The sequence below is a fragment of the Polyodon spathula genome, chromosome 15 (genome assembly GCF_017654505.1).
Source record: "Polyodon spathula isolate WHYD16114869_AA chromosome 15, ASM1765450v1, whole genome shotgun sequence".
Lineage (NCBI taxonomy): Eukaryota > Metazoa > Chordata > Actinopteri > Acipenseriformes > Polyodontidae > Polyodon > Polyodon spathula.
Genome location: NC_054548.1, coordinates 37,066,259 through 37,080,589, shown reverse-complemented (window position 1 = coordinate 37,080,589; position 14,331 = coordinate 37,066,259). Strand labels below are relative to the sequence as shown.

Here is a 14,331-nt window from a genome sequence, read left to right as displayed (position 1 = left end):
AATAGAGAGTCTTATAGCGAGGGAGCACTATACATGCTTTAACATAGAAATTTAAATTATCCAGGATAGGATTTGCTTTCAATTGCAAAAGAGAAAAAAAAATATAGCCAGAACAAAACAAACAAACAAACAAAAAAAACCCCACAAAATTAATAACTGGGTTGACCAAATAGCATGTGCAATACATTATATATATATAACATTTAACTTTCTTTAGGAAAACATTACAAGGGTTAGTAGTAGTGTAAAACATCCAAGGATATTTGTTACTTACTAAAATCTCCAGCAAGAAACACAGCTTCTGCTCCTGGGGCCCACTCTTTGAAATATAGGCTACCATCAGGCTGTCTGTTCACACCGAAGGACTCATAGCTGCGTGTGTATTTATCAAAGCCTCCTTCAGCCCCCTCAATGGACATCAGCTGATTATTAAAGCGAGTGTACCTTTAAAAAAAATAACTTAATTAAAAAAAGGAATTTAGGAATTAAATGGTTTCATTACACATAGTTCTACTCCTGCATTAAGAACTTGCTTACAAATATTAACGAAACCCAGAGCAGGATGTGCAGAAAAATACATTCGGGGTGATCCCACAGATCCCAATAGTGAGAAATATAAAAACTGTTAAATCAAAAGGTGTACATCTATTTTGTTTAGATTTTTCTTATAGTATACAGTATTCTCTATACATACTACACTAGGGATGGGCATTTACATATATTTTAAGGATGATGTAATCGATACCACTGGATCAGCAGGCAGAAATTCAGGGACACCCATGTGGCAATAGACAAGAATGTTATTGACACGGTTTCAAGTCAAGAATGCACATTGAAAACAATCTTGTTAATAGCAGGTTTTTTTTTTTTTTTTTTGGTAGTCATTTCTAGAAAAAGCCTGGTACCTCTGGTACAATGCCAATTAAAAAGTCATCTGCATTATACACCAAATAACATGTTTTATGTTTTGACAGTTTGATATTTACTTTGTAATATTCAAAACAATTTTTTTGTTTTAGTTATTCTCCTATTTTTAGATGTCTATTCCCCCTTTTGATTATAGTGGATTGAATATTTAAGCCTGGTTCTCAACTGAGCACCATATTACACTTGTTCCTCCATCACACGCATTTAGTCCTCAATGTGATTATTTTTATTTTAATACAGACTGCCCAATCATTACACGCACACCTCACATGCATAGCACTGTATTGCACAATAATAATACTGTTGTTGTTATCTGATGTGTTTAATACATCTGAAAATAATAATAATAAAAAAACCTTTACAAATTAAAATCTAAGGTCTTCATATGAGGACACTGGTGTCCTGCAGTCTGCATTCTTCTGGTCCTTGTACAGATTTTAGATCTCAGATCTCAGTATGCAGGCCTACTTGTAAAATCTAAAATGTAAAATTGTAAAAAGAGTCTTGCACTGTCCTGCAGAATTCAGATTCAGATATTTATTATCACAATCATCACTGTTAGATTATTATGTAGTGGGAAATGGGGGGGAGTAGGGTAGCCCAGTGTAGATTTACAACCACTGCTTATTGTACTGTACTAAACATTTTGACTATAATTTTTATATCATTAACCTAAAGTGCTGGTATTTAACTCCATTCGCAGACTATAAGGATCAGAATTGCTGAAGCTATGGTTCTGTTGGAAAAATATATATATTATTGGGACAGACAGGACCCGTCACTGGTTCAGCAGTGCTGCTGCTTAGTAAACAGGAAGTTAGGTTAGTTTAGGGATTTGATCCCAAACTAAGTATAGAGTGGGTTTTGTAGTGTAGTAGGTTCCTGGAGCGGGATGTCTCTTTTAGTGAGGCTAGCGCTCACCTTGTGTGGCAAACTTATTTTTGCTTTGTTTAGTTTGCTTGTCTTTATTAAATCCGGCACTAGGCAGCCTGTCCAGCGTGTCAACACCCACTGCTCCGTGTGAGTCGGTATTATTCAGCAATGACCCACAAATGTGTATAATAAATTTTATATTACAGTATGCCGCTCACTAGCAACCTCTTGGTTTCCAGCACAAAGTTGTTATTAACCGAACATTGTTATTAAGCGAAAAGCCACATTTTCAAGTGTATGTATATGGAAAAATTATGTATACTACAGTTGTAGAAACAGCACACCGAAATGTGTCTTGGTTCATTAGTGTTAAAAAAAATAAATGAAAAACACCAAATATCAGAACAAACAACTGTTACACAAATGAGTAAAACAAAAAAGTATACACAGTACTTTATTGTACACATAGTACTACAACAGCGTAATATCAATATCCTTAAAAACATTAAACAAACTTGACATACAGGTCTTACATTTAACACATCATTTTAAAAGAAGTAGTTGTCCAATATTTGTTTTTTTACGATTCGCAACCTCCACTGTAAATCACTCTCAATTTTGCGTGCTACTTCGTAGCCAATTTCAAAGTCACAATTCTGGCATACCCTGTGTCCAGAGCACGCAACTGTTCTTGAAGCAAAGGTTCTTCGGGTTCACTGTCTGATACAATATACTCTTCTGGTTCTTCCATCGGTCGGTGCTTGTCAGCTCTGACTGTTTCCAAAAGCTCAGCATCAGTGAGCTCACCTGACGTCTCCTCTCGACCGTCAGACTATGATGGTGCCAAGCTCCTTTGCTGTCAGATTGTCTGGAACATAGTGCTTACAGAATCCAAACTTTATCAGCTACATGTTGATGATAACACACAATGTATAGCCGCGTAATGAAAACTGATACATAAACAGACGTTGCGATGAGTGCGCCTGATGTATTTATGTGCGTGGCGTAGCCATAGAAACTGTAAAATAAAGTTATCTTTAAGCAGCAGACAGTTACTAATATCCGAAATCCATTAACATTAAAGTCTGTGGGACAGGATTGGTTCCCGTGAAAATGTTGTTAATAACTGAAAGTTGTCTTTACCAGGGTTGCTAATAACCGGCATCTACTAAAAATTATTAGTTTTATTAAATAAAAAATAAAGTAGATAAATTAAGTTAATTTTATTGTAACATGCAAAAGAAGCGACATCTGTATTTATGATATTGTGGACATTGCCATTAAAAAGATACACCAGGGGGCGGAGTTGAGATGGCACAGTCATTTTTTCCCTGTCACTTACAATGCAGACCTGTTTGAGCAGAACAGACGGGAGGAATAAAAATAAATACAACAGCTCGGATTTCAGTAATTTTTTTAAGCTATGTTTGAGAGAGGTAGATAATGTGCAGAAGGGTCTTTTTGTGGTTTTCTGTAGTGTTTACAAACCGCTAAAATGCATTATTTAAGTGATAAAGTCAGCAATTTTTTTTTTTGTGTTGTACTTTTTTGTTTTGTTTTTTGCTATCTTCCAGTTCATTTAATTGTTCTTCATCCAAAATGTCTACTTGCTAATTTGGGATATTTTGCAGGTCATTGGTCGCTCAGTTTACAGCTGTAAATCTGTGACTAAAAAACCTGGCTACCGTCCGATACTTTTAAATTCTGTGAGGCAGCGCAGTGTTTTATAATACGTGACAAGGCTTCAACTGTCCATATCCATCCAGTATACGGAAAGCTGGAACCTCGCTTGACCAATCATATTGCTTGTTTCACGTTCCACTGCCAGCCCTGGATTATATATATATATATATATATATATATATATATATATATATATATATATATATATATATATATATATATATATGCGCTTGTGGCAGGCTGGCGAGTGGATAGAGGCCCAGAGACAGACTGCAGTTCAAAAAAAATAACTATTTTATTATAAATAAACAAAAATAAAAGTGCACAAGGGCAAAATAACAGATACTCAAACACAAATAAAGCAAAAACAAAACTCACAAAAATAAAGTTTCCAGGCTGGGCAATGCCTTCACTGGATTTAGAAAATTCAAAAAACCACAAAACAAACACCAACCTGCTTCCTCAGCTCCCTCCTCCCAAATGAGAAGCTGAGGCCTCCTTTTATATCAGGTGGCTGGGCGCTGATTGATCGTTAATCAACCTAATCAACTAATCAACCCCAGCCACCTGAACATAATAAACCCAGGCAGGCAGGGGAAGTTAACCCCATCCCTGCCAATTTAAAAAGGGCAGAGCTTTGCTCTGCCACACACCTCCCCCCATGTACAACGTACACCGGCCGCAATCGGCCAACTCCCCCCCCCCCCCCCCCCTCCCTCCCCCCAAGAGTCCAATTATGTCCCTTGGGTGGGCTGTTATGGTGGGTGGTGGTGGGCGGGGTTGATGTCGGAGCCCCCAAGCCTTCTTTGGTTGAGGGGGCCCCGAATCTCCAAGGTAGCACGGCGACGGCGGCCCGGCTCCCTCTGGTGGCGGAGGCGGCGGCCCGGCTCCCTCTGGTGGCGGAGGCGGCGACGGCGGCCCGGCTCCCTCTGGTGGCGGAGGCGGCGGCGGCGGCCCGGCTCCCTCTGGTGGCGGAGGCGGCGGCCGGCCCGGCTCCCTCTGGTGGCGGAGGCGGCGGCGGCGGCGGCGGCCCGGCTCCCTCTGGTGGCGGAGGCGGCGGCGGCGGCCCGGCTCCCTCTGGTGGCGGAGGCGGCGGCGGCGGCTCCTCCCTCTCGGGCTCTGAGGACGACGGCAGATCCTCCTCCCTCTCTGGCTCTGGGAGCGACGGCAGCTCCTCACCCCTCTCTGGCTCTGGGAGCGACGGCGGCTCCTCACTCCTCTCTGGCTCTGGGAGCGACGGAGGCTCCTCCTCCCTCTCTGGCTCTGGGAGCGACGGCAGATCCTCCTCCCTCTCTGGCTCTGGGAGCGACGGCAGATCCTCCTCCCTCTCTGGCTCTGGGAGCGACGGCAGATCCTCCTCCCTCTCTGGCTCTGGGAGCGACGGCAGATCCTCCTCCCTCTCTGGCTCTGGGAGCGACAGCAGATCCTCCTCCCTCTCTGGCTCTGGGAGCGACGGCAGATCCTCCTCCCTCTCTGGCTCTGGGAGCGACAGCAGATCCTCCTCCCTCTCTGGCTTTGGGAGCGACAGCAGATCCTCCTCCCTCTCTGGCTCTGGGAGCGACAGCAGATCCTCCTCCCTCTCTGGCTCTGGGAGCGACAGCAGATCCTCCTCCCTCTCTCTCTCTGGGAGCGACAGCAGATCCTCCTCCCTCTCTGGCTCTGGGAGCGACAGCAGATCCTCCTCCCTCTCTGGCTCTGGGAGTGACGGAGGCTCCTCCTCCCTCTCTGGCTCTGGGAGCGACAGCAGATCCTCCTCCCTCTCTGGCTCCCGGGAAGGCGGCTCACCCCTCTCTGGCTCCCGGGAAGGCGGCTCACCTCTCTTTATTGGAGTGACCGGTGGATCTCCCATGTCTACCGCCAGGTAATTAACCACCATGAGAGCAACCTCTGGGAAGGATATTGGGTGGTGTTGTTCCTCCCACTGTTCCCACCTCTCCCCATCTCGACGCCACAGCGTGTTGATAACTATGGGGAGATCGTGGACGAGGTCTGCCTCAGGGTGCATCAACCAGTCCCAGATCTCCTGGGACGGTGGTGAAGGTGGTGGTGCTGGAGGTAGTGGGGTGGCCCCTGATGCCCGGGGTGAACACTGCACCTCTTCCTGGGCCTGGTTGTAGGGGCATCCTGCCCAGTTGTGGCCGTCCTCCTCACACCGGCCACACCAGTTTGCCGGTGGCACGTCTGGGCAGGACCGCCAACGATGGTCTTCCTTCCCGCACCAGGAACACCAGGGGAAGAGGCTGGCCGGGTCCTCCAGCGGTGGCTGCAGCAGCTTACATTTCTTCAGCTGCTTTTCCTGCCTTTGCCGCTGTCTGCTCTTCTTTCCCATTTTTTCCCATTTTTTTTTTTTTTTTTTTTTTTTTTTTTTTTTTTTTTTCAAAAAAAAAAAAAATAATTATCCCAAAAATTCCACCAAACAAAACAAAAATACTGCTCTGAGCCTCTAGGTGGCGCTATCCCACTTCTGACACCAAATGTGGCAGGCTGGCGAGTGGATAGAGGCCCAGAGACAGACTGCAGTTCAAAAAAAATAACTATTTTATTATAAATAAACAAAAATAAAGTGCACAAGGGCAAAATAACAGATACTCAAACACAAATAAAGCAAAAACAAAACTCACAAAAATAAAGTTTCCAGGCTGGGCAATGCCTTCACTGGATTTAGAAAATTCAAAAAACCACAAAACAAACACCAACCTGCTTCCTCAGCTCCCTCCTCCCAAATGAGAAGCTGAGGCCTCCTTTTATATCAGGTGGCTGGGCGCTGATTGATCGTTAATCAACCTAATCAACTAATCAACCCCAGCCACCTGAACATAATAAACCCAGGCAGGCAGGGGAAGTTAACCCCATCCCTGCCAATTTAAAAGGGCAGAGCTTTGCTCTGCCACAGCGCTGTAAAAAAATGTTTAGCAAATACAAGGATAGTACACAGCGCTTTCTTTTTTTTTTTTGTATTTGTGGAATGCGAAGTCTGGGTTTTTAGTTTGTTTCCCATGCTTTTTCTATAAAAACAATTTTGGTGGCCAAATGAGGCAGGCTTCACTTGCGGTTCTTCAACACAAACTACAAACTTTGTGGAAACCCAGATTAAGAAAGCTGCACAATATCAGTAGCTGTGCAAGCCCAAATTGGTACACTGACAGAAACATTTAAATATACCCACCCATATTGTTACATTAATTAGGCATTTGGAAAGAGAATTTCCCTCCAAAAAAGAAAACTACAAGGAAACCCTAATTTTCTAAACGATTAACAATTTCCTAATCGATTACTGGAACAAATGCTTATAATATGCCCATCCCTTTACTTCCCTCCAATAAGTATTTGGTTTCTGCAATGGTGGCTGCATATGATCACCACCTGTCAAAGACAGCCCTAATTGACAGGTCACCCCACCAGTGGGTATCTATCAATATAGGCTCCCTATAGAATTGTTTATACCTACTCTTTTTCAAGTAAAGGGTTAAATGTGACAAAGCAAAATTACTGTTTAATTATGGATGTTAAACTTCCCCCATAGTAAGAAATAGTGAAATATCAACATGTTGTTAATAGGTCACATGTTCCAGTGGTCCACCTAAGAAAAATAAGGAATATTTAGGCCTATCCATTATAGCAATTGTCTTATCCATGCTTTTAATCCATGTTGTAGTGTAAAACTTAAAAAAAAAAAAAAAAAAAAAAAAAAAAAAAAAAATGAAGGGCAATTGATTTGGATCTCCATTTCATTTTAAATTATTCATTTCTGACTACTAGCAACCCATGCATAGTAATTTATGCCAACACAGACTGCCATCTGACATTTATTTCTATAATTCCTCATAGTAAACAGCCCATATTATTATTAATACTAATCCCAGTTTGAATCAAGTGCCATAGCCAAGAGGAAGGGGGACACGGTCCAAAACATTTGAGAACCACTGCTGTAGTTTATGCAGCAGAGGACACACTGAGAAAGAGATGGAATGGCTGCTGTAAAGGAATTCCCAGGAGTTAGGATGCCACAGGTGCTGGGTCATTTTGGTGTGTTTGTGAAACAGAAGCTGCAATACCAGCCCAGTGGCATAGCCAGGATTTTGTTTCAGGGATGGATGGTGATTTTTTTGATGATGATTGAGAAGACTGGCATAGCAAGGATATCGTTCCAGGGAGGGGGGGGGTTGCTAGTGGATAAAATCACCAGGATTTCGTTTCGTGGGGTCGGGGGGTAGTTGCTGATGATGGATCAACATTTTTGCACATATTGCTGATATTCTTTATTGTCCAATGTAGTTGAATCATTCATTTAGGGGAGGGTTCAAACCCCTTAAAACACCCCTTAGCTACCACCAGTGTACTCGCCTTTAAAATGTGAGTAGGGGTCTTCAAAATTACAACTGGTCTCTATTAGTATTAAGCGTAGCTTTGCACTTTTTAACTACAATGATGATTTGTTTTAGTAAAAATTAGGATTTTTGTCCCAAGTATCAGGTAAAAGTGTTTTTGTTCTATATGAATTTTTTTTGGTTTATCATTTGTTTCAGTAACCCAGAACTGACCCAGTCCAAACAAAGTGATAGTAAACATTAGTTAGCATATGTATTATTTCACAGTTTAATTGAGTTGAATGAATGAATGAATGAATTATATATGTACACACACTGTATTATATATATTAAAAGTTAACTCTTTAGCGTTATTACCATTACTGATTTTAGGACAACTGTTTCTCTTTTGCCACGACACCTCTGTGTATATAACAATAACTTGCATATTATTGCTGATTTAAGGAAGTGTCATGGAAAGAGATCAAGTGAACAACCCTATTTAAATCTTTGAAAATAACGAAAATTAATTATAACACATGTTTGTATGCTAAATTCAGCCTTTCAAAAGATAGATTTCTTTCTGCAACAAAATCAAGTTGAGTTTATTCATTTTGAACTGGAGCACAGATGTTTGTGTGCCGAAACGAAATGATTTAAAAAAAGATGGAGAAAAAAATTACTTCTGAAGTGACACTAAGAGAAGTACTGTACAAGGATTTAAGTCAACCTTCACGCTACAAACACTGACCATTCCTGCAATCTCAACGCAACCCTCATTCTACAGCCTACGTGAATCTCGTTACTTTAACATTGCACAAACTGTACATTGAAAATGTCCGAAGTGCAATTTTTGTGGTTTTTGGACTGAAGCTAAATTGTGTACTCTCTCCGAATTATCAAACTTGAGTCTACTACTAATAAATCCAGCAGACAGTGTTTTTGCATAGGCCAGTGGTTTCTAAATGGATATTCTAGATTACGTGCTGGATGAGGATTCAGAAATGGTCAGAACAGTCACATTAAAAAGTGGACAGGGTCAAATACCAGAAAGTGTGCTATTGGTCAGAACAAATCTTTAAACACCCTCAGGCCCTGCCCACTTTTGATGAGACCACGTCCACTTGGCCACACATTTCAAATCTGCCCACAGAGGTAGTCAAAGCAAATGTATTACATTTCTGGACAAAAATGAAACTTGAACCAAAAGACTTAATTAATCGGTGAGACTTCCACTGTGTACTCAGATATGAAACTGCAATCCACTGTACTTCAAGCTTCTTTACTAAATGACGTGCATTTACAGTTTGGTTTATTGTGCACAATACTGTATATTACACCCTTCAGATGTCACAATAACAGCTCAATAAATCGAAATGTTCTGCAGCTCTAGTTGTCAGTTAGAATGCAGTGCTCTCTGCAATGGAACAGGAGCAAAAATAACAAATGAAAAAATTAAACTGCAATGGACAAGCAAAAATACATTTTCATACTGTAACTGGACGGGTGTTTTCTAAAGCCCCATGTCTTCCTTCTGTTTTCAGAAACTAATAAACAATGTGATCTTCCTGCCAGTTGATAGCATTTAAGTGTGGAGAGCCTTGTGATGATTGATTCATTCAGAGCCAGCCTTTTCAACAGCTGTTGCTAGAAGTCAGCCCTCTTAGGATTGAAATCTGATTATACTGATATAGTAGGCAAGGATAGTCTTTCAAGCTGATTTGGTAATTAAAGAGGTCACTGGAGCTAAGATTCACATCTAAAAGCCACACAACAGCTCATAGCATACACATATATAAGCAACACAACAGCTACCAGCATACTTATGCCAACAGTCATGAGGTCATCCTTATAATTTGAACACCCAGTAATAAATATCCTCATATGCAGTGGAGGCAGTATTCCAACTTCAACACATCAACCAAATATTGCAGCACACAATTTAAGACAACATCATTTACCATCACAAAATATGCTCTTCAAATATATCCAATTCATTTTACTAATTTTACATAAGTATAGTGGTACCCCAAACGTGAACGTTGATACCTCTTACACTGGCAGCTAGTAGAAAGTTGCAAAACTGCCATGTTAGCAAATCAAAATACATGTGAAAGTAGCAAAACAATTTGTGCAGTCGCACGTGTGTTCTGTGCAGTAAACATTAGGGAGGGAACGTGTGAAGCAGCTATTTTCTTCGTTCTGCGTTCCGACTTCTTTTTTTTGCGTGAGATACACAGTAGCTTGCAGAATAAGGATTTGATTTCAGTCTAAAACTTTTTTTTTTATTTTTGCAGGTATGCGTCATTTATTTCTTAATCAATCACCTTTGTGAAATATGTGAGAGAACACAACGTGACTCCCCCCTCTTGGAGGTAGACCAAACTGAAGGCACCAGAGTTTAAGTTTGCCCGGTAAATAGATTAGTAATTATACAATTGCCAAAAAATTAACTTTATCTTGGCCAATACTCCTTTTGTACATCAGACTCTGTTGCATACGCTCTTGTTTCACAGAGAAAAAAATAAAATCAGGAAGGCTGACTGAACAGTTACAATGTTGACCTTTTCAAAAGTAATCAGCAATGTAGTTGAGAAGAGAACACCAATATGACTGGAAAGATAGCAGAAAAAAGGAAGCCACGTGTCAAACTCACATAAAATATGTAGATCTCCACAGATGCAGCCCATTAAGTGTGTGCCATGTTGCCTGTAACAATAAATCACTTTGACTTTCCCCAATACTATAATGTTCAGTAAGTTTATTTTATAATTTTTAAGAAAGATTAAAGGTTCAGAGCCTGTGCTGTAAATGCATCATTTGTACAAGGACATTAACAAGCTAGCAACTAACAGAAAACTCACAGAAACAAGGTAATTAGATAAACAGCGTATGGTGGCTACCATTTTTGTGGACCTTAAATAGAAAAGACCGGCCAAGGCATCCTCTTGAGAGAGAAAAAAAAAAATAAAAAAAAATAAAACTTGCACGTTACAATTTTGACGAACCAGCTATTTGTTAATTTGATTTCTATCTGGACACTGTGATAATTAACCATCAGCCAAGATTGATGGTGAGTTCTACAGGCTGACTGGCTACCACATGAAAATTCAACAGTGGTCTGTTCTTCCACCACTTCTCTTCTTTTTAAAAAGGGTTTGATTTCTGTTTGCTATGGAAAAAGAAAAGAAAAAAAAAACCCATGTGAGTCACAGCGGACGAATACTGGATGAAGCAATGGAGGTCACAGCCAAAAGTGAATAAAAAGAAAACCAGAGTTTATGACATGAAGTGGTAACAGGTATGATGCCTCGCATTAATTCAGCAGTCTGGTCAACACCACCAACTTAAAGTAAATGTTAATAGGCATGAAAGTTTACACTGGTTTTGTTTGCCTTTCTTTTGTGCACTTTCAGCTTTTCTCAGATGTACACAAAAACCTAAACCTAAATCTAATCCAGCCCCACTACAAACCAACATTTTGTAGAACCCCCAAAAAAGGTCACAAAGGCAAACAATATATAGCTAATAACAGGTAAAGATTTTGTTGAGGCATCATTGTATGTACAGTAACACACACACACACTGTATATTAAAAGCATTCAAACTGTTTTTTCATTCAACCTTTTTAGGTACATTATTGTATTTTACATTAACTGTATAATGAAGCATACTAATTGTACAGACTTTACTGTTTAGTGTTTTTTTTGGCTGTTTGAATATTGAAATAATTATATAATTCACTGGTATCTAACCACCCAGTTCCCTATGTAAAAACTTTGTAGGTTTTATAAACTGCAGTTTTTACCTCCAGTATAATTTCCTGGTCTACCAAAAAAGGGTCCCCTGAAGAAGCTGTGTTGTCCTGGTTGTCAGCAACCTGCGCTGTACTATCCTGCAAGTCAACATGAACTACCTGCGCTATATTATCCTGCAAGTCAACCTGTTCCGCTGCTGTCATCCTCTAACAAAGCTACTTGTAACCAATGCTGGTATATTCAAAGGGTCCTCATAAAGATCACAAAGCTAAGATCATGAAATAGTGGATGTACAGGTTAAAAAAAGATTTGCATAAACGTATAATATTACGGTGAAATCAATTTAAAATCAAGCCAGTTAGGAGAGCAGTATGTTCCTATGTTTTCTAATCAAGATTTGCTAAATTGAACTACTTGTGGATTGTTCAGAAGAGTGATTTCAGCAAAATTAGAAGCTAAAAAGCAATAAATAAGTACATAAATTTCAAGGCATACAAAACAAGACCATATCACAGAATAAGACTGTTCTTTGAAAGAACACAACCTAAAGAACAGTATTTTATTATCAGTTGAAAACAAGTCAAGGTTTAAGTAAAGAGATCATCTTCATACAGATTAACTGTTTAAAGATTTTCTTCAGTAAAATTCAAGAATATGAGAAGCTGGACAAGAGGTTCCAACATCGACGGGCAGCAAGGTCAGCAAAGACTCAATGTGAATCAGGCTTCAAAGTTAAACTTAGTGATATTACAATCAGCCCCTTAGGCTTTTGATGTATGTACAGCCATTCCACCCTAAGCACTGTACCATTACATTACTGTAATATGAACATAAATGACTCCAAAATCATCTTTTGGCACATCAACATCACCAGGACCTGAGAATCTTAAATTATATTTGCATATGTTTAGAACATATTAAATTCGGATTAAAGTGTGGTTTAGGATTGGTATGTCCAATAATTATAATTAGAACACATCCTACATATTTTAAAAATATACTAAATAAATAACATTATTTTGACCCCATGTGACAATTTATATTTCTAAGCAAGCTTCACTAAGGTGTCCTCATGCCTTTACCTCACCCTCAAGCCCCAATGTAATGTGATGGCCACGCATGTTGTGCACTTTCACATAAAAATAAATAAAATATGCATATGTCCTATATAAAATGTATATAAAAAGGACACTTCAAATGAACATGCAAATGTTTTTTTCCCCCGTTACTGTAATACACAGTAAAAAATACATTTGTTCACCTTCAAAGTACATCCCCAGAGCACTGGCACACTTTCCCCAACAGTAAAGCTTTCTGTACACATCCAATAGAACACATTTAAACAAATTACTACAAAACAGAATACTGTTATTTTATGCTACCAACACTTGTAATTAAAAACAATATCAATGTATAATTTCAAAAAACATTATACACATAAAATATTATTTATTGCCATCCGTAATGCAAATTAGATATTCACACACTTTTCCTATTAATATTGCTATTTCTTATTTATTCCACATAGTTAAATCAATGCATTAAAATGTCTCTTCTGTCGACAAACTGAAATGGTTTTAACATCCAAAATTATTCAAAAGGTTGTTGGTCAATGACATAATGCATTACATTAAATCAGTCCATCTCCATATTTGCAAAATGATTGTATTTTTAAACACAAAAGAATAGATGAACACACTCATTTCAAAAAGGTGGTCTAAGCATTGCCTTTTTAAAAGAATGCCATGCCTTGTTTCATCTGCCACAGGGATACACTTAAAAGCAATCTGAAATGTGTCCCATTTGTTTCCATTGGCAGCAGACTGACAGCAAACCAGAACAAAGAATCTTTCGGAACCAGTTAGGATAGCAGGCTGACAAATACAGCTAGGTTTGCATCATAGCTGTGAAGGTTGCTGCTTTTTGTTGGGGATTCCACTGTGTACTTTGCATTAGCTCTCACGGGTTAGGAAGGCAAACTTAGCTTGTTCTCCTCATTACACTACAGTAGACTCCTAGTAGCCAGGCACCCCATGAGCCCCAGTGGATAACTGCAGGGTTAACCTCTGACCTTCACAGACCTGTAGACAACTACTCTTATCTACTGGGTGTAAAGTGGCTTTTGGATTTGTCAAGGGAGTGGAGGAAGGCCACTGACCTTCAGCTCTCCTGATCTGTTGTGTGGAATTGCAAGAGGTGAGGCAACGTAATTGAAGTGTCTAAAATTAGGCTGAAAAACAGGAATCAAATAATTGGGAACTCTAAATTGTTGACTGCAGTACTTTAAAATGATAGTTCCCTACAGAGATTAAAATAAATAAAATACAGTTCATTTAATAGGCTATGAAAGTGAAGCTGGCATACATCTATTATAATTCACATCCATCACATAATGACGGCCCTGTTTAAATTATGGGATTTTTCAATATGCATCTTTGTAGTGAAAGTACAGCACAGAGAAGATTATTAAAGTACTCAAACATCTATTTTTTGTGTGCATCTTTTGGTTTTTGTTTTTTTTGTTGGCGTTTCATATCTTTTTCCCCCGCCTAGCTTGTTTTTACTGACAATTTATCAGGTGTAGCACATTTAAGGGTGGATGGAAACCCTGTTTTCTTCAATTTCCCCATTGCATTTTTGTGTCTGTTTAGCCTTTAGCGGATTCATATTTAATTATCAATATTTTATGACAAAGCTTCAGCCGTGGTAATACTGTGACATTTTTCAATGGGTAGAACATGTGATTGCCCAATCAGAGCAGCATTCGCTTTACAGGGATTCAC

At 39.6% G+C, this 14,331-nt stretch overlaps 1 protein-coding gene across 1 annotated transcript in view; it reads right to left on the bottom strand.

Annotated features, from left to right (window-relative positions):
- LOC121327677 (1,4-alpha-glucan-branching enzyme-like) overlaps window positions 1-14,331 on the bottom strand; it is a 252,316-nt gene that overhangs the window by 216,166 nt on the left and 21,819 nt on the right. The window contains exon 2 of the mRNA XM_041271821.1: window positions 275-444. Within this exon, the coding sequence (XP_041127755.1) occupies window positions 275-444 (170 nt within the window). The remainder of the gene's footprint in view (window positions 1-274; window positions 445-14,331) is intronic.